General features: G+C 33.7%; 2 protein-coding genes across 2 annotated transcripts; both read right to left on the bottom strand.

Moving 5' to 3' along the window:
* Positions 1-711: 711 nt before the first annotated feature.
* LOC132306195 (uncharacterized) lies at positions 712-6,174 on the bottom strand. Its single transcript, XM_059803511.1, has 6 exons — positions 5,748-6,174; positions 4,749-4,928; positions 4,087-4,168; positions 3,490-3,597; positions 3,157-3,315; positions 712-1,214 (listed from the first exon to the last, which is right to left on the bottom strand). The coding sequence occupies exons 1-6, from the start codon at positions 5,997-5,999 to the stop codon at positions 1,018-1,020; spliced, it is 978 nt and encodes a 325-aa protein (XP_059659494.1). The 5' UTR covers positions 6,000-6,174; the 3' UTR covers positions 712-1,017.
* A 1,183-nt stretch (positions 6,175-7,357) lies between these two features.
* Positions 7,358-14,107, bottom strand: LOC132306201 (uncharacterized). Its single transcript, XM_059803522.1, has 6 exons — positions 12,809-14,107; positions 11,446-11,625; positions 10,786-10,867; positions 10,037-10,144; positions 9,733-9,891; positions 7,358-7,831 (listed from the first exon to the last, which is right to left on the bottom strand). Exons 1-6 carry the CDS (start codon positions 13,058-13,060, stop codon positions 7,635-7,637), a joined length of 978 nt encoding a protein of 325 aa, XP_059659505.1. The 5' UTR covers positions 13,061-14,107; the 3' UTR covers positions 7,358-7,634.
* Positions 14,108-20,603: the final 6,496 nt, after the last annotated feature.

Raw genomic sequence — 20,603 nt, 5'->3', positions numbered from 1 at the left:
CGGCGTCGTTTTGACGCAAGAAAAACAAAAAAAAAAAATTCAGTGATCGCGGGCTGGCTCGCGGTGGGGCCCAGTCCGTTTAGCTAGGCCGCTGCGCGCCCTAGTCCATCTGCTCGCGGAAATTGGGCTTCCACAAGCCCGCTACGGTTGGATTTGTCCATCTGCTCGCAGAAATTGGGCTTCCGCAAGCCCGCTGCAGTTGGCCTAAAATGATTCGGGATGAGCTTTAGGATTGATACTCTACTGAGAGAAGCCAGATAGGGGATACCAAGACCCCCCATACTCTTTGGGTCTGCGACTCCAGTGGACTTGAGCTCAGTACCAGTTCATAGAAACCTCCTCAAAATGGAATTTAACCTGTTGAGTGACCTGCAATGGCAATAGGAAATGACTGCTCCAATAGGAGTGCGTGCTGACCAGAATGGACTTGATAAGCTGCAGCCTCCCAGCATCACACAGAAACCTTGTTGTCCAGTAACTCTAGTAGTAATTCTGTCAAAGAAAGTTCTGCAATCATTAGCTACTAATCTAGAAGCAATCAATGGGAGCCCCACGTATTTAATAGGAAGTTGACCAAACTCAAAACCATTAGCATTAATCATTTCATTCTGAGTATCAGCAGTGGCAATTGAAGTGAAAATGAGGCTCTTAGCCATATTAGGAACCACAGTCCAGAGAAAGAAGTGGAGTCATTGACAGCTTTAAGCAAGGTAGCCAAGGAATGGCAGTCACCAGGGCAAAATAACATCAAGTCATCAGCAAAACAATGGTGAGATACCGTATTCTTCTTACAAAAACTAAAATAGAGAGCCAAAGTAGGAAAAACAGAGTTGGATAGATTATTCAAACAATATTCTGATAAAAACGGGTGTTTTTTGTTCTCCAAAGTATTACACTAAAGGTGATGAGCATTCACTTACGAGCCAACACTGGACAGAGCTAATAAAACCTCTTCTTTAACACGACACGCTCATCAGAGGAATGAAATCCTTTCATTCACCGAGATAAATCATCAAATCATGGGAGGAGGAGTATCTTTCCAACATGCTTGCTGCTTTCCATGATCCGGTGAGCCTCTGCTGCTTCAGATAATGGAAGATATTTATACACTACGGGTTTCACCTTGCCTGCAATGATTGCAGGCCAGACGTTCTTCTCCACCTCACTCACGATCAGAGCTGTGTTTTCTTTGCTTCTGTGTTGCAAGCCAGCCGCTGCATACAAATAATTTTGGGTATGATACAACATTCAACTTATGGCAATAATTCTCTGTAAAATAAGTTGACAATACCAAAGAGGGTGTCAATAATTCAAACAAAGAATCCACTTTTCTAGGGAATATTATCCCATGCGTAATCACTTCTATGCCCAAAGGAGGCCAATGTTCATGATTGCTAGTTTGTATAGCAGAATGGTGAGATCATGGAGAAAGAAACTGGAATCTAAAACTAATATATAAATTGCAGTATGTCGGGTGTCACAATTTGCAGATGGTCCTGAAAATTCAACGAAAACCTGAAGTGAAACTGTGATGATACAAACACGAAGTGAGGCAGATTTGCCAAATTCATGTAAAAAGCAAAAAGGTGAGCAATCCAACCCCTCCATCATAACTTTCAGAATCTTCCCACACAAAAGAAAAATATTAAAAAATATATATATGCATTCTGATGATGAGAAATGCTACTAGGAACTTCAAATTTACATTTAACTAACTTGTCAATAAGAAATCAGGTTAACAGGAAGCAGTTTTTTTAAGGCAATAAGAATATCAGACACTTGCTTTTCTTTTAATTATCATATTCTCCTAAGTGCCTTACAATAAATTACCCTTCTACAAATATCATTGTACAGTAGATCTCAAAATTGAAGAAAGAGCTCTCTCCCTCACCTCTATCTCTAAAGGGGTCTAAACACTTCACTTTCTAGGGGATGGGATTCATTCATTTGCATCATTGCCAGCACTTCGAAAAGGCATTGGTCTTGATGTCCCTAATGCTGCTGTGCAGTCTCAAGCATCTAGTTTACCCACAATGGAGAAGCCGCCCCCACCACGCAGCAACCACGGGTCATAATTCATAACACACTCTTCACACAGCAAATCCACTTCAAAGTTGACTTACTCTATTGGCCAATTGTTTCAATTTCTATGGGATACTATAACTCCACTAGGGTTCAGGGTCTCAATAGCACCTTTCTCTACAGCTTTGAATGAGGCTTCATATATGAAACACAGGAACATTCTAACTAGAAAGTCATTCAAATTTTGATCAAAGAACCAGTAACTATTGAAAAAACAGTAGTCAATTACAAAAGTTACCAGCTTGAAAGTCGGTAGAATTGACCTGCATCGATTTTTTCACAAGGGATTGTGATGTCTTTCTATGGGATTGTAAATCTCTTCTTTAGCTCCTACCTGAGGTGCACAATTTTTTTTTTAAATGCGTGTAGTGGTTATGATAGAAAAGAAGGAATGGTATGTATTTTTCATTGGGGATTTCCTGAAAAAAAAAAAAAAAAAAACCGCATCTTACTCTGTTTTTTATTAAAGATTTTTTTGTGGTCCAAATTCAATCCGTAAGATAGAAGTGTTATAGAGGGTATTTATGCCCATTTGGGAATCAGAGGCCACAACCAATATATTGATTTGCAGGATATATAAGAATAAATCCAATAGATTAAAAGACAATGATGTTGGTCACTAAGTTCTCTGGTGTGATGGTATCAACATTTTACTATGAAGGTCGTCGCAGTTTTTACATATCAACAGGCCATGATATCTATACATATTACAGACCAACACACATAATACAAGATGTCAGGTGTGCCCATACATGAATGAATGTTCATAATCTAAGTGAAAACACTCACACCCCTTGAGGTTTTGGTTTATTACACACAGTGGTTAAGATTGGCTTATTGATGTTAAAAAGGCTAACAGGTGTTAAAAATACAGGAAAAGTCATTTATACCCTTCAAATTAGAACCTCACGGGAGGATGGTGTAATAAAGCCCAATGTTAACCACCATGTGTAATAAATCCAAATCTCAGGCAGTGTGAACGTAATTTACCCTAAATCTAACTGCTTTTTTTAAGAATGGCAACAAGACCCTGAGTGTTTACACATAAGAGCATTCTTGAGATTCTGTACATACCTTGCACTGTGAGGCGCCTTGCAAGCATACCTGCAAGGTTTGCTTCTGTTACTATTCCACCCATAAAGCCAATAATAAAAAGCCTCCCATCAACATTTAGGGTGTCAAGGTTTCGCTGAAAGTAGGATCCCCCAACATTATCGAGTATAACATCAACACCTATTGAACATTTTGAGATTAGATTTTCTCAAGCTGAATTAATATGATATGAGAAATGGTTAGTCTATCCTTTTAAGTGATAAAGAGGGGGAAAAAAAGGATGTTAGAGTAGCTTCCAACTGGAAATTTTTTTTTTTAATTAAATATAAAATTCTGATGCAAGAAAGAAAAAACCTTTTCCTCCTGTTTCTTCCTTCACACGAGCAACAAAATCTTCCGTCTTGTAGTTGATGCAGACATCAGCCCCAAGGTCCTTGCAAAAAGCTAATTTTTCCTCATTTCCTGATTAACAAAAGTGTCAAAAATACACAATCATGAAAAAATGGAATCTAAACTAATTTCCAATATGGAACATCATCATCATCATCGTTGCCTTAATCCCATATGAATTGGCTTGGCCACATGAATTCTCCGACTCCAACCCTTTCTATTACATGCCATTTCACTTACCAATGCTAACTTTTTAAGTCATTTTTAATGATCTTATCCCATGTTATTTTCGGTCTCCCTCTCAATCTCTAACATGTATAATAGATAGTCTTCCTCTTTTGACAAGTGCATCTCCAATGTACTCGTATATATCTACTCTCTGTAATTTTCTCACTAATGGTGCCACTCCTAATTTTTCTCTTACACTTTCATTAGTAACCCTCTCACTTCTAGTCACTCCAATCATCCACCTTAGCATTCTTATTTCCGCTACATGAATCTAAACTAATTTCCAATATCGAACATGTCTTAAAATAACAAAATAAGATTATGATACTTGACCTGCTGTGATAAATACTTTGGCTCCTTGGTATTTAGCTATCTGAATTGCAAATGTACCGATTCCACTAGAACCCCCGTGTATCTGAAATTTTATGAGTCCTCATTTAATAGATTCAGAAGAAACATCATAAGACTTTTACAACAATGGTTATGTTTTATTGAAATAATAAAGCAGAAGAGCAACACAATGAGATTCTCAAATAAACAAATAACTTCATTACACCAACTTAATATGATATAATATCAATCTGTGGTCCCCTTTTGAACAATTTAACATAATTATTATTATATGTTTTTCACTTTTTCATCTTCCTCACTCCCATTTTTTAAAATCAGAAGTGGCAACACAGAATGCGATAACTCAATGAGCATGATCTTATCTTTTCTAGAGGTTCTAAGAAAATACATTGCTATCGGTGAATTAGATAAACCTTAATTTAACAATTGTGACATGTTTGAAAAGAATGCAAACTTTCTATGTCCCTAAATATGTTGTGTTTCATCTGGTCTCAATATATATAAACTTACAGAGACATTATTTAAATATTGACACTGCACGAGTAGGAAGTAAAATTCAGTAGTTTCACAATATTTGCAATTGCAGCATATAAAATGGTAGACAATCATATTTCTATTAGAAAGAGAATAGGCTCAGAAGCTACCAGGAATGTTTCCCCTGCGGATAGCCGACTTGTCATGAAGACAGTTGACCAGACAGTGCCTGTCACCTCCGGAAAACTAGCAGCATCTTTCAGAGAAATACCAGGTGGAATCGGAAGCACTTGTCCAGCAGGAACGGCTACTTTCTCGGCGTAACATCCTCCACTAAGAAGAGCACAGACCTGATGCCATAAATTTTCATATTACTGCACGGTTAACACATATGCTCCAGGCAATTCCTGGAAACAATACACTGAAAGAACTAGGTCAGAAGAAAGAAAATTAGCATGAAATGGCATTTCTTGAAATGCCATTTCATGCTCTACTTCCTTATTTTCTAATCTCTTATCAAGGGATAAATGGATATTCTTAAATTGTACAAAATTAGTAAGTTGCTTCAACTCTATCTGGCAATTATTTGTAAATGGATATTTTTCATAGTCCAATTATTTGGAATAGGCAACCAAAATCCTGTTTCGCCACTCCACCAAGTCTAGGACCAAATTTCCAAAATTCCATATATTTTTTCTCCTGAATAAATTCCATATTAACTACACTAACTATAAAAAAAGGGTTCGTCCAGTACAGGAGGCTTCTGCCATTGCGGGTCTAGAGAGGGTCAGATGTACCCAGCCTTGCCTCCGCATACGGAGAGACTGTTTTCATAATTCAAACCTGTGATAGATCACAATGGAGCAACTTTACTATTCTATGGCCTACCTTTTACCACATTTACCATACGTACATGAATTAGAAACATGCCAAAATTCCCTTTCTTTATCTTTTCCCCTCCAATTTCTTAGCAATCAAATAAAATATAAAAATGGCAAACAGTAACAATGCATTACATTTTCGCCCAAAATAAATAAATTAACCATCAGAGTTTCAGATATTCTAATTTTGTTCCAATTTCCAATGTACTCGGAGCAACCGAAGACAATCCCAACTATGTATATATAATATTCAGTTACAAATTCGGAGAAAATAAAATTGGGAATTACCTGATCACCGATTTTCCAACGAGTGACGTTTTTTCCAACAGCTTCGATTGTTCCTGAGCATTCGAGTCCTGGATACAGACTGGCGCCATTGGGTGGTCGGTATAAGCCTTGTCGTTGAAGCGTGTCGGCTCTGTTTAGACCGATGGCTTCGGCTTTGATCAATACTTCGTCTTCTTGAATTTGTGGATCTTCCACTTCTTGTAGTTGAAGCACCTCTGGGCCACCGGGACTCGTTATCACTATGGCTTTCATTGTCGGCGGAGATCGGGAATGAATTTTCGGACGGACGAGTTTATCAGAAGCCTTGGACAAACTCACACGACTGGGAATTTTCTTGTAGAGTGAATGTGTCTATGTACAGAGTATTTGAAGAGTGTGAAGTTGGTGGAAATATTGAAGAAAAGTAAGAGCATGCTGACTGTTGGGTTCAAAACAAACTGTACTAGCCTTTTATTTAAAAAAAAAAAAAAATTGAATGAAGTAAGACTTTGAAATTTATTTATATCTGTATTTTTTTTAATTTTTAAATTTTTTTTTTCCTTCCTTACATTTCATACCAAACACAATTTTTCATCTTTTTCCATTACCCTTCTTTTCATTTCTTTTCCTTTTGTTTCCATTCTACAACCCTATATAAAATTTTGTTAATACCAAACTTGCCATTATTTTTATAAAAAACAAATTTTATAGAAATGCTATGGTAGTAAAAAAAATTTAAATAATTTTCTTTTTTCACAGAATACTATCATTTTCTTTCTTTTCCCTCACAACTAATGGAGTCATTTCTTTTACTTTTCACGATATATTGAAAAAACAAACAAACAAGTTTGTCTTCAAATAGTTGTTATTTATAGTTTCTAAAATATATATATATATATATATATATATATATATATATATATATATATTTTCTTCATTTTAATAATTATTTTTAAAAAACTGAACCAAACATCCCATCATTATATAACATTTCACTTTACACTTGAAAATTAATCAATAGAACTCAATTTGAGGACTAGGAATTAGAAGCGACAATAATCTCACTGGTTTGATTTTAGGCGGTCCAATTAGTTTGGTTGGATTTTAATTTTTGTAAAACCATTACAGATCAATTTGATTGGATTTATCTTCTAAATAGTAAGTTGAAATGTATTTATTTCAACCAATAAAAATTAATCGAGATGATACAATCTCTCTCTTTAAAAGTAGGTGAGTTCTGCGAGTGCCAAAATTTTTGTCTACACTTCGCAAATATTCATGCAACTACTTTCCAAAATTATTTAAGATAAAATATATATATATATATCTTGTATTAAAACATGATAATTCAGGTCATAATTAGGGTCACCAATCACCATGTAACACAGTCAACATGTTTACTATAATATATATTGAACCGACTAACCACACAAAAGAAAATTGTTCAGTAAGAACATTAGGAGGGTATAAATATAACATTATCAAAATCTGGACATACTACATGCAAATCAAGTAACTGAAATTTTGCAGATTTGGTGTTTTGAATTTAGGTCATGAAATTAAAGTTGGATTAATTAAAAATTTAAACTATTATGGTATTTAATTCTAATTGCAAAGTGCAAATAGTTTTGTGTTGCAAGTGCATCCTTACTGCACATAAATCAGAGTTACATTAGGGACTTTCAATTGACAAAAAGCAACTTATTAACCATAGTTTCATTTTCATTTCATAACCAGAATGTAGTAGACAAACAGTAGGAAAAACAGGGATCCAGATATTTATTCAAACAATATTCTGATAAAAACCGGTGCTTTTCGTTCTCTGGACAGAGAATAGAACCCGTTCTTGAACAGGGCATGCTCATCTGAAGAATGAAATCCTTTCATTCGCCGAGATAAATCATCAAATCATGGGAGGAGGAGTATCTTTCCAACATGTTTGCTGCTTTCCATGATCCGGTGAGCCTCTGCTGCTTCAGATAACGGAAGATATTTATACACTACGGGTTTCACCTTGCCTGCAATGATTGCAGGCCAGACATTCTTCTCCACCTCACCAACGATCAGAGCTTTGTTTTCTTTGCTTCTGTTTCGCAAGCCAGCCGCTGCATACAAATAACTTCGGTTTGATACACAACTACACACAAGATGCAAGATTCAACGTATGGCAATAATACTCTGCCAGAGAAAAATAAAAGTTGACAATACCAAAGAGGATGTCAATAATCCAAACAAAGAATCCACTTTTCTGCGTAATCCCTCGTATGGCCAAAGGAGGCTAATATGTTCATGATTGCCAGTTTTTATAGCAGAACGGTGAGATCTCATGAAAAAAGAAAATGCAGTCTTACACTAAAAAATATATAAATTGCATGTTGGGGGTCACAATTTGTGGATGGTCCTGAAAATTCAACAAAAACCTGAGGAGAAACTGTGATGATACGAACACAAAGTGAGGCAGATTTTCCAAAAAAATGATGTAAAAGGGTGAGCAATCCAACCCTCCATAATAACTCTCAGAATCTTCCCAAAAAAAAAAAAGCAGCATTCTTATGAATGAGAAATGCTACTAGGACCTTCAAATTTACATTTAACTCATTTGTCAATAAGAAATCATGTTTAACAGGAAGCAGTTTTCCTTTTTAGTTATCAGACGCTTGCTTTTCTTTTAATTATCATATTCTTCCGACTGCCTCACAATATATTACCCTTCTACAAATATCATTACCTTGTTAATAGAGAGAGGGGCGCCATCTTACGAATATAATAGAAAGTATATGGGGTTCTATCATGATCTTATAATCTAAAGATCTCAAAAGCGAAGAATGAGCTCTTTCCCTCAACTCTATCTCTAAAGGGGTCTAAACACTATCACTTTCTAGGGGATGGGATTCATTCATATGCATCATTGCCAGCACTTCAAAAAGGCATTGGTCTTAATGTCCCTAATGCTGCTGTGCAATATCAAGCATCCAGTTTACCCACAATGGAGAAGCCGCCTCCACCAAGCAGTCATCATGGGACATAACTCGTAACACACTCTTCACACAATAAATCCACTTTAAAGTCGACTTACTCTATTGGCCAATTGTTTGATTTTCTATGGGATACCATAACTCCATAAGGGTTCAATGTCTCAATAGCTCCCTTCTCTAAAGCTTTGAATGAGGCTTTACATATGAAACAGAGGAACAATCTAACTAGAAAGTCATTCAAAATTGATCAAAGGACCAGAATTTATTGAAAAAGCAGTAGTCGATTAGAAAAGTAACCAGCTTGAAAGTTCCTAAATTGATCTGCATCTTTTTTTTTTTTCGGCAAAGGATTGTGATGTCTTTCTATGGAATTGTAAGTCTCTTTTGTAGCTCCTACTTGAGGTGCACAATTTTGTTAAATGCATGTAGTGGTGATGATAGAAAAGAAAGGAATGGTATGTATTTTTCGTTGGGATTTCCTGAAAAGGAAAAAAAAAAATTGCATCTTCCTCTGTTCTTTATAAAAGATTTTTGTAGTCCAAAACTCAATCCATCAGATAGAAGCTATAGAGGGTACTTATGCCCATTGTTACCTTTGGAAATCAGAGGCCACGGCCTATATATTGATTTGCAGGATAAGCATAAATCCAACAGATTAAAATACAAAGATGTTGGTCACTAAGTTCTCTGGTGTCAACATTCTACTATGAAGGTTGTGGCAGTTTTTACTATCAACAGGCTATGATATCATCGACATATTACAGACCAACACACATAACACAAGATGTCAGTTTGTGCACAAACATGCAAGAAGGTTCATAAATCTAATTGCTTTTTTTAAGAATAGCGACAGGGCCCTGGTTATTTACACATAAAAGCATTCTTGAAATTTTCACATGATAACCAAATTTTTTCTTCTTTTTTATTTATTTGTCACATGTAGTCACCTTGTATGGCAAAAATTAATTGCAACACCTTGGATGAGTGTATTATAAACTACAACCCTATATGAACAAGGTTTCCGTACAAACCTTGCACTGTGAGGCGCCTTGCAAGCATGCCTGCAAGGCTTGCTTCTGTTACTGTTCCACCCATAAAGCCAATAATAAAAAGCCTCCCATCAACATTTAGGATGTCAAGGTTTCGCTGAAAGTAGGGCCCCCCAATATTATCAAGTATAACATCAACACCTATTGAACATTTTGAAAATATGATAAGAGAAAAGGTGTAGTCTATCGTTGTAAGTGATAAAGAAGATAAAGAAAAGATGTTAGAGCAGCTTCCAACTAAAATCAAAACATAAAAGTATAAATTGTGATGCTAGAGAGAATAAACCTTTTCCTCCTGTTTCTTCCTTCACACGAGCAACAAAATCTTCCGTCTTGTAGTTGATGCAAACATCAGCCCCAAGGTTCTTGCAAAAAGCTAATTTTTCCTCATTTCCTGATTAACAAAATTGTCAAAAATACATGATGATGGATATCAAGATGAGATTTGCACACATGAGTAGCATGTGTTTTAGCGTTTCCTTCGGAGAAGATCAAAAGAAAAATTAGGATTTTTTGAATATTAGGGTTACATAATTCTGTTTCTTGCTATTTTTAGAAAAATTGGATTTTAGGGCTATTTTGGTATTTATAAATTTTTTTAGGGTTTCTTAGGGCTTGCTTAGCGTTGTGCCTCTATAAAGGCTCATATGTAATCAGACATTTTCAGCTTTGGATTATTGAATCATCATCAAGAGTTTGTGAACTCCGTGTCTCCATTACTGCCCTTGCTTTCTCAATCCCTCAGTCTCTCTAGCCTATCAGCTCCTTCACTCTGTTTTCTCACCCCCTTCATCGGTCTTCTCACCTTCCTTCTTCTAGTCTAGTCTCATCTTCTCTTCTCATTCTCATTCTCATTCTCATCCTCTTCTTTCTTTCTGGTTCTAAATCAAAGTTACAACAAGCCTATCCATCCTGCATCAACTTGATATCAGAGAGTTTTGGTTCTTCTGGTTTGTCATCAAATGATTAAGAAAAAATGGAATTTCCAATATCGAACATGTCTTAAAATAATAAAATGAGATTATGATACTTGACCTGCTGTGATAAATACTTTGGCTCCTTGGCTTTTAGCTATCTGAATTGCAAATGTACCAATTCCACTAGAACCCCCATGTATCTGAAATTTTATGAGTCCTCATTTAATAGTTTCAGAAGGAACATCCTAATATTTTTACAACAATGGATATGTTTTATGGAAAGAAGAAAGCAGAAGAGCACAACAATGAGATTCTCAATATAAAAAAATAAATTCGTTACACCAACTTAACATGATATAATATCAATTTGTGGTCCCATTTTGAAATTTTAATACAATTATTATATGTTTTTCATCTTCCTAACTCCCATTTTTAAAAATCAGAAGAGGCAACACAGGATGCGATAAACTCAATGAGCATGACCTTACCTTTTCTAGAGGTTCTAAGAAAATAAATGGCTGTTTGTGAATTAGATGAACCTTAATTTGACAATTGTGACATGTTTGAAAAGAATGCAAACTTTTTTATGTCCCTACATCTGTTGTGTTTCAGCTGGTCTCGGTGGCACTACAATATAAACCTACACAGACATTATTTAAATATCAACACTGCACTAGTAGGAAGTAAAATTAAGTAGTTTCACAATATTTGCAATTGCTGCATATTAAATGGTCAACAATCATGTTTCTATTAGAAAGAGAATAGGCTTATAAGGTACCAGGAATGCTTCCCCTGCGGTTAGCCGACTCATCATGAAGACAGTTGACCAGACAGTGCATGCCACCTCAGGAAAACTAGCAGCGTCTTTCAGAGATACACCGGGTGGAATAGGAAGCACTTGTCCAGCAGGAACAGCTACTTTCTCGGCATACCCTCCTCCACTAAGAAGAGCGCATACCTATTGCAACAAATTTTCATATTACAGCACAGTTAGCACATATGCTCCAAGCCCTTGAAATAATACACTGAAAGAATAAGAAGATCTGAAGAAAGTAAATTAGCATCCACTTCCTCATTTTCTGATCTCTTATCGAGGGATAAATGGATATTCTAACATTGTCAAAATTTTGTATGTTGCCTCAACTCGATCAGGCAGCCTGATTCATCAAGAAACCTTTGGCAGGCAAAAATAGATTGACCCATAACATTACAAAACAGTAATCAAACAAGCTGGCCAAAGTCATTATGCATGCGACCTTCATTTCCTTCACTATCCTAGACCTGTAGAACTCTTTGATAGTAGGTACATTCTGTTCAAACCCTCAAGCCCAGATAATTATCAAATTTCAATAATACTGGACGATAGGATATTAAAAACCCACCATATATATATATATATATATGAGTAACTCAATGTGAAAAATATGAAAGTTAATACCCTAATATTTAATAACATCAATGAGATGAAATCAACATCAAATATGACAAGGATATCATTTTCTTCTACCAAGTGAACCACAACTTTCAGGTTATGAAATCAACTACTATTTTGGTTGCAGGGAACTAAATTCACAACCCGAAAAAACTAAAACTTCTGCCACTCAACTGAAACAGACAACTATTTTACTTACTTATGGAAAAGAAAAAAAAAACAGAACACTATTTTACTTAAGAGTGCTTAAAGCAGGACAACCTTTTTCTCTTACAACCAAAAGGAAAAAGGTAACATAAAACACAGACCCAATATTTCTTTTTCTTCTTTTGTTTCTCCACAATAAGTGTTCACTTACAAGATATAGAGGAAACTATTCTTTATCTGAGTTAAAAACATCAATTCAAACTTAACCCAACAAACTCTTGTTCCAATTATATTGGAATAGGCCACAAAAATCCTGTTTTGCCATTCCACCAAGTCCATGTCCAAATTTCAAAAATTCCATGTTAACCACACTAACCCTAACTACATGAATTAGCTTTCCCCTCCAATTTCTTAGCAATCAAACAATAATATTGCACTACGTTATATTTTCGCCCAAATAAATAAATAAAGCATCAAAGTTTCACATACATACATACATACATACATATATATATATATATGATTCACTTACAAATTTTGGGAAAATAAAATTGGGAATTACCTGATCGCCGACTTTCCAGCGAGTGACGTTTGTTCCAATAGCTTGGATTGTTCCGGAGCATTCGAGTCCAGGGTACAGACTGGCGCCTTTGGGTGGTGGGTGTCCGCCTTCTCGTTGAAGCGTGTCGGCTCTGCTGATAGCGGTGGCTTCCACTTTGATCAACACTTGGTCTTCTTCAATTTCTGGATCTTCGACTTCTTGTAGTTGAAGCACTTCTGGGCCACCGGGACTCGTTATCACTATGGCTTTCATCTTCGCTGGCGATCGGAGATGAATTTTCCGACGACTGAGTTTATCAGAAGTTAGTCTACACTAGTTGGTAGAATGCTAGCTCATAAAGGGTGTCTTCGTTCAGTGTTTCACGATTCTGCAATAATTATTATATAAATAAGTTAAATTCTCTATTTAATAGTGTTATAATGTTTTATGTAATACATGAAACAAACACCTTGTGGTGTTTTCAAATAAACAAATGGGTGTGTGGGACTAATTGATACTGAGATTAAAATTTAATTCAAAATTTTAATTAAATTTTGAATATTTTAATCCAAGTTGCACCATGATAGGAGCTAAAACTTTTTCAGAAAGATGAAGACTCACAACTCCCATTAATTTCCGAGTCCTTTTTAGCCACACAATTCAATCAAACTCGAAAATCAAATTCAAACTGAGTTCACTACTAAAATTTGATTTCAGCTCGAACTCACTCATCAGCTCTAGCAAACCGAGCTTTGCCTGCTCAAATTCAAACTCGATTTACTACTCAAATTTGATTCAGCTCGCATCGAATTAAGCTTTTGGCTGTTCAAACTCGAAAATCAAATTCAAACTCGGTTTATTACTCAAATTTGATTTCACCTCGTTTATCAAATTTTCGAACTTCAATTTGAGGTTATACTGAAGGAGTCAAGATTGGCAAGTATAATTTATAGAAAAGAGAAGCATCATATTAGCTTGCAAACTTTACACTGTACATACAATCCTCTCTCTCTCTCTCTAAACATCAAAATTGGGTCTCTCTCTACAGATATAGATGAGCTGCTTCATCTGGAGCCTTGAGAGTGAGCACCTAAAGAGAAGATAGAAGCGAATGAGTGGGCCAGCACCAGTACAATCGCTTGCTTCACCTGACCTCGCCTCGGGATCGGACGGCCAGAAGCGATCCTCCTCGAGAAATTTCCACCGTTGATCATCATCTCTCTCCTCACGTATTCCATCTCTTTAACAGAAAACTCTTCTTCTTCTTCTTCTTCTTGGGTGGGTTGCGTTTGAACTTTGGAGGCTTTGAAAAGTGAGTGGTGTTGTGCAGAAAATGGTGGGTTATGGTAGTGTGTATTTAAAGGACATTGCGTACAAAAGTGCCCCTGATTTTGCTGATAATAACTTTTCGAGGTGTAGAATATAGTTATGTATGGTCATGACACTTTTGTTTTACGATCTTGACCTTCTTGTGTCACATTACATTCCCGTTTAATTTTTATTTGACGAAAGTTGTGTTCACATTATGGTAAGAGAGATGTGATGGGGAATCACAGGTCATCTCCTTTGCTTTTGAACCTTCTTCACATGCTAGGACTTGAATTTTTAAACATCTCAGAATCAATTTATTTACAGCTTGAGTAAGTAAGTTGAGTGTTGTTGAGGATGGATTCTACGCGATTCGGGTCTGATCCGACTTTCTGAACAAAGAAAAAAAAAAGTGATTCTACAAATAACTGTGTTATGTTATCAGTGGAGTAGGCTCCGTCAGTGTGTGAAGTAATCTCTATGGAGAAATCAAGAAATTGAGTTAGGATTTATTGAATACCTCCAAACGTAGATTAGCCCCCTTTATTTATAAGGCTTAAGTCAGGATGTCATGTAGAGTTACCGCTATCTTCATCCTTATCGTAATCTGTAAGCTTAATCCTTACTGTAATTAGAGCCTATCTCAATCTTTATGAGATAGCGCGTTAATTTAACACCCTTCCCTTATCCACAAGTATTTAATTTATATATCCATCAAGGGTGAAGCTCCATATTTGAGTTCCCTTAGTAAATGATCCAATTCTGAAGTTTGTGTAGGTTTATAAAATTTCATGAGCAAAATTAAGATTGTGTATATTGATATATGGTAATGAGTTAAAGTAAAAGTGTGAGATAAATGTTTTATAGGACAAGGTACATTAAAAGTAACACTCTTTGTAAATTTTTAGTGACTTACCCGAAGACTAGTGTTCGGATCTCACTAGTATCCTACACAAATTGGCTAACGATTGGTTTCATAAATTTTTATATGACTATAATCAATAATATATATATATATATATATATATATATAGTTATATATTTAGTTTAAAATAATTTTATATTAATTATAAGTTCGATTCTCCTAACATAAAATGCTAGCTCCGCCCAGTATTAGTTTACACAAATTCATGAGTTGTTACATATATTCATGAACACATCAAGCTGAACTCAAACTTTTCAAATTAACAACACGTATATTTCTAGCCTTTTCACAAGGGTATCTATGTCTTTTCAGGGAACATATGGTTTTGGACAAGATAGATAAGATGAGACTCTTGCAGAGTTATGCTCAACTAAAATTCTGATTAAATAATAATAGTAGTAGTATTTTAATGGGTGTCTATGTCATTCACATAAAAAAGATAAATCACGTGGTGTTTATGTTGATTCCCACTAATAAAAGGGGGTCATGATAGACATTGCCCAGGCGGCTTTATAATTTTATAATTCCAATTCAATGAATATCTATGTATCTATCTATCTATCCTTTTCCGCTTTTAATCAATGTGCAATGTGAGCGAGTTAGTGGACAAAATTACTGAATTACGTTGTTTTTTTTTTTTTTTTTTTTTTTTTTCTACCATGTACAAATATCCAATACAATGAATATCTATGTATCTATCTATCGTTTTTCACTTTTAATCAATGTACAATGTATCGTGGGATTGTTCTCATTAATTTATAGTTACAATAATTAATAAATTGTTGGTTCTATCTATCTTGATATTGTTGTATTATAAAATTGGCAAATCCAATTCGATGCACGATTTGGAGAATCTTGTGTCTGCTCATAAATGAACATTGATGTTTCTATTTATTGTACATCTGTAATTTGTTTTTTTTTTTTTTTTCTTTTGGTGGAAATATGATATTGCTACTTTAATTTTGAAAAGAAAAAATAAAAAAGTAGGCTGTGACTCTGTCATATTATTAAACATATATATATATATATATATATATAAAAGTTAAAGCTAATATAAACGCACAACACGATTTTATTAGCCTTGAATGCTCAATCTCCCTCATATTTTAAAGTAGTGGTGATAAATTCGCTATCACGACTCAAAAATATGAGACTATTCACATTAGAATCGTATCAACTAATTTAATTTATTATTATTTTAACTTAATTACTATCGATGGATTTTGGATCGTGTTTATTCAATAATTTTAATCCAATTATTCTTACATTTATTTATTTAGCCATTCATTGTGTGTGTACTTAAATTAATACATGAATTACATAGCATATATAATTTAAATGAATTAAATAAATAATTAAACGGATTGGATTAATAATTGTGTGTGTGTGTGTTTTTAATGAACGATTATGAAATAGGAGACAAAAGCAAAAACAAAGAGCCAGACTAGTAGTGGAAAAGAGGAGCATCATATTAACTTGCAAACTTTACAGTGTACATACAAATACAATCCACTCGCTTTCTCTCTCTAAATTATGAATCAAAATTGGGTTTCTCTCTCTACATATATAGAATGGCTGCTTCAGCTGGAGCCTTGAGAACGAGCAGAACCCAAAGAGAAGATAGAAGCAAAAGAGTGTGCCAGCCCCACCACTATCGCTTCCTTCACCTGACCTCTCCTTGGGATCGGACGGCCAGAAGCTATCCTCCTCGAGAAATTTCCACCGTTGATCATCATCTCTTTCCTCATATATTCCATTTTTAATCGATATCTAAAATAGAAGCCCCTCTTCTTCTTAGTAGTCTGTGATGGTGTTTGTGTTTTGAGTATGAGACTGAGAATGGTGGGTATGTTAGTTATTTAAAGGACATTGTTTACATAAATGACCCTGTTTTTGCTGATAATTACTTTTCTATTATGATTATTCATGACTCTTCTTGGTTTGACCATCTTGTGTTCACATTACTTTTAATTTTATTTAATCAATAAATATTTTTTAAATTTTCTGTTTCATTTTTTAATAAGAATTTTTTTTTTTTAACACTATTTTTATTAGATGATGTAATGAGAATTACACACGTATCTGATTTGCTTTTGGAACGAGTCTCCAAAGTCACCACATGCTTAGACTTCAATTTTAGGAAATTTTTTGTTTTTTTCTTGAAACAATTGGGAAGAAGAAATTCAGGTTAGTTTTGTAGGAATATATTAAATTTTTTAGATGATAAATACCCCCTCATACATTCACAGACTTAATTATAGAATTCGAATCATGCTATTTTTTTTTTTTTTTTTTTGGAGGATATGTTAAACTCAGTATTAGCTCATATAAATTCAAAAGCTAAATAGAAAGCGTTTTTATAGAGGAGATCAAATTGAGTCCAAACACAAATATAATATTAAAATTAATTTTTTTATTAAATGAGTTGAGCCAAACTCAAACTTTTTGAATACTAAATACTTAAGTTTGAACTCGTCTTTTTGAATCGTCTTAATCTCAACCTGAACCCAGTCACACTAAAACTAATATACGATCAGCTTGATTCATTTACAGCCTAATAGTTGACAATCTATATAAAATCAACCGTCATAAACATTGAATTAGAATAAAAAGTATATAAAATTAATGATAAATCTCAAGAAAATAACCCAGTAAATATGACTCCTACCTCACATCTTAGGACAAGTGGACAGCCCACAAAGTAAGAAAAACAAATTAATGCTACCTTCTTGCCAAAAAATTATGTTTCCGTGATAAACATATAATGTTTAATAAAGGACTCATTATATATATATATATATATATATATATATATATATATATAGTGATGTTCAATTGCTCGCTGAGAGCATAGAGTAATATACTCACTTTTAATTTTAACCTTAGAATCTAATCCTACAGTAATTAATTAGTCAGTATTTTTTATATTTAAGGCAATTGCTTCTTTTTTTAGATAACAAATCTATATTATTAATAGGAAATGACAAAACTATACAAGTTTTTAATGAAAACAAATTAAATCAAAATTGGTTAGGATTTTATTTTATATATTTTATACGAATTCTTCCTATCCGAATTCTCAAACCATACCAATTAAAAAAATAAAATAATAAAATAAAATAGGGTTTAGGGTTTAGGGTTTTAGGATTTAGGGTTCTTCCTGTCCGAATTCTCAAAGCATACCAATTAAAAATAAAAAAATTTATATATATATATATATATATATGAAGTTAAATGCTTTGAATTTTAACTTGGAAATAATTTTTTAAAATAAATAAGGGTATTACAAAAACTTTTTCACAAGGATATGTTTGTCTTTTAATGTTATTGCAAGAGTTGTACTACACCAATAATGCTACATTAAGTTATTTAATTTGTGTCATGTCACATAAAAGAATCACGTGGCATTTCTGTTCATTCCCACTAATAAAAGGAGCCAATAATCAAGGTTGCTTTTTGTTATTTTTCTAATTTCACAGTGCATGTTCAATGTACCATATGATTGTTCTCATATGTCTATAATAAGTCCAGTCAATATAATTGAAATAAAATCAAGTACAATATTTTGGCTGTTGAAGAAGACTTTAAAGTGACTGCTTGTGCATTGTTTGGTGCGTAAAGGCCAAAGTTCACAAAAGTTTTGGTGATACTGACAATAAAGACTTGAAAATATTGACTGTGCTTGACGATCTTGACCTTGTTGCGTTCACATTATATTTTCAATTTGTTTTATTTGATCACATAAAAAGTAAAATAAAACAAAAGCTGTGTTCACATCCAAATATGGAAACTTTGAAGATGTCAACTAGTTCCAATTCATTCCATGCTTCTAGGTTGGATTTATTTATTTATTTATTTTTATTTTTATTTTTTTTATCCGGATATGATGTTAAATAAGTTCTCTTTTATTACATTTCTCTCACTCAAACTTGTGACTCAAACCATCTTGTCTACTTGGGATATAGATTCGAACGTTTGACGTGACACTAAATTAAGAATTGGGTCTGAACTGTAACAGGGTGAGTGCTTCGCAATCCGATTCAAAAATTTAAACTATCAGGCAGAATTAACATCTAACTTATATATACCATTCACTTTTTCATTGGACAAGCTTCTCATGTTACTCCATTCAAATAGAATATATGTATTTTTTAGGCATCAAAATGTAAGGCCTTTTGCATCTAATTTTTATTTTATTTTCTAACAAAATTATTAGATAATGAGAAATGATATTTACTTTATAATTTTGTACTTGTTTACTCCACTTACCTTAATGAAAGAAGGAAATAAAATAACAATCCTTCCAAAAATATTCACATACTCTATAACTATCTCAAATTAATTTTAGAAATATAATTGAGTTATGACTACAAAATTAAATATAAAAGTAGATTCCCTATATTAAATTCCATTTAAAATTGCTAAAAGATGAATTTTTTAATGTTTATGAATTGTAATTAACAACTTTATGTAGTATTCAGCCTTTTGTTCTTAATAGTCTTTCTAAGACCCTATATATATATATATTATTTGTAAGAAAGCACTCACACGTCACTTGTCTTTAAGAAATTTAAATCATCCACCTTCTATTGTGAAAGACGAGAAAATATCACTAAATTAAGTTTTTAATACAAATATTAATAAATAAAAGTACTATAGTGTACATAAAATCAAAATTGAAAAAAAAATAAGAAGTTAATTGATTGATATAAAAGCACCTCCACTTTTCCAAAAAAAGAAAAATGAGGGTTTTTTTTTTTTCAAGAGAAAAAAAAAATGAAAAAGAAAAAAGTTACACGTGTGTGTTAAGTTTAGGGAATTGATGATGATGGTTGATTCGTTGGGCATGCTAATGAGACACTTGCGGCCCAATCAAGTAAAGTTTATACTTTACTTGATTATTATACTCCATTAAGATTTACGGAGTATTTAATTGTGTCCACAAAAAAGAGCACGTGGTATTTTGTTAGTTCCACTGATAAAGGAGTCATGATTAGCATTGCATGTTTATGATATTTTTCCGTTTATCATTTTCTTATTCCAAGCCGATGAATTAATTATTCATCCTTTTCCACTTTTACTGAGTGTGCCAATGCATATGTGTATGGGATTGTTCTCATTAATTTACAGTTAAAGGTAGTTACCACTGACCACAAAACTACCCATCTTCGTTAATACCTAATTATTAACATAGTTTGATGCATGATTGGTACAATCTCTTGCTTACTCGTAATTAGTAGATATAATATGCGTCGAATATACTACTAAGTTATTGCAATATTTAATCAATTGAAAGGCACCATTCGAATTGATTGAAAACAGTTTTTATAAATATGTGAGATAACTTAGATAATGTATGTTAGTTAGCTGAGCATGACACACTCTATATCCACTCATAACGATTAGGAATACTAACTTGTACTCCCTATCTACTCTTTGGTAACATTTATATTATATTATACCCCCAAAAGGGAGGAGCTTGGAATTCTTTAATTGTTCATATTTTAACAAAAAAAAAATTAAAAAATCAAAATCAAAAGTAATATATATATATATATATATCAAAGAACTTCATATGTTGTT

This window comes from Cornus florida, unplaced genomic scaffold (assembly GCF_030987335.1).
Source record: "Cornus florida cultivar Cherokee Brave unplaced genomic scaffold, ASM3098733v1 CherokeeBrave_3.0.0_Hap2_Chr01, whole genome shotgun sequence".
In the NCBI taxonomy this organism is placed as follows: Eukaryota; Viridiplantae; Streptophyta; class Magnoliopsida; order Cornales; family Cornaceae; genus Cornus; species Cornus florida.
This window is presented reverse-complemented; position numbering and strand designations above follow the sequence as displayed.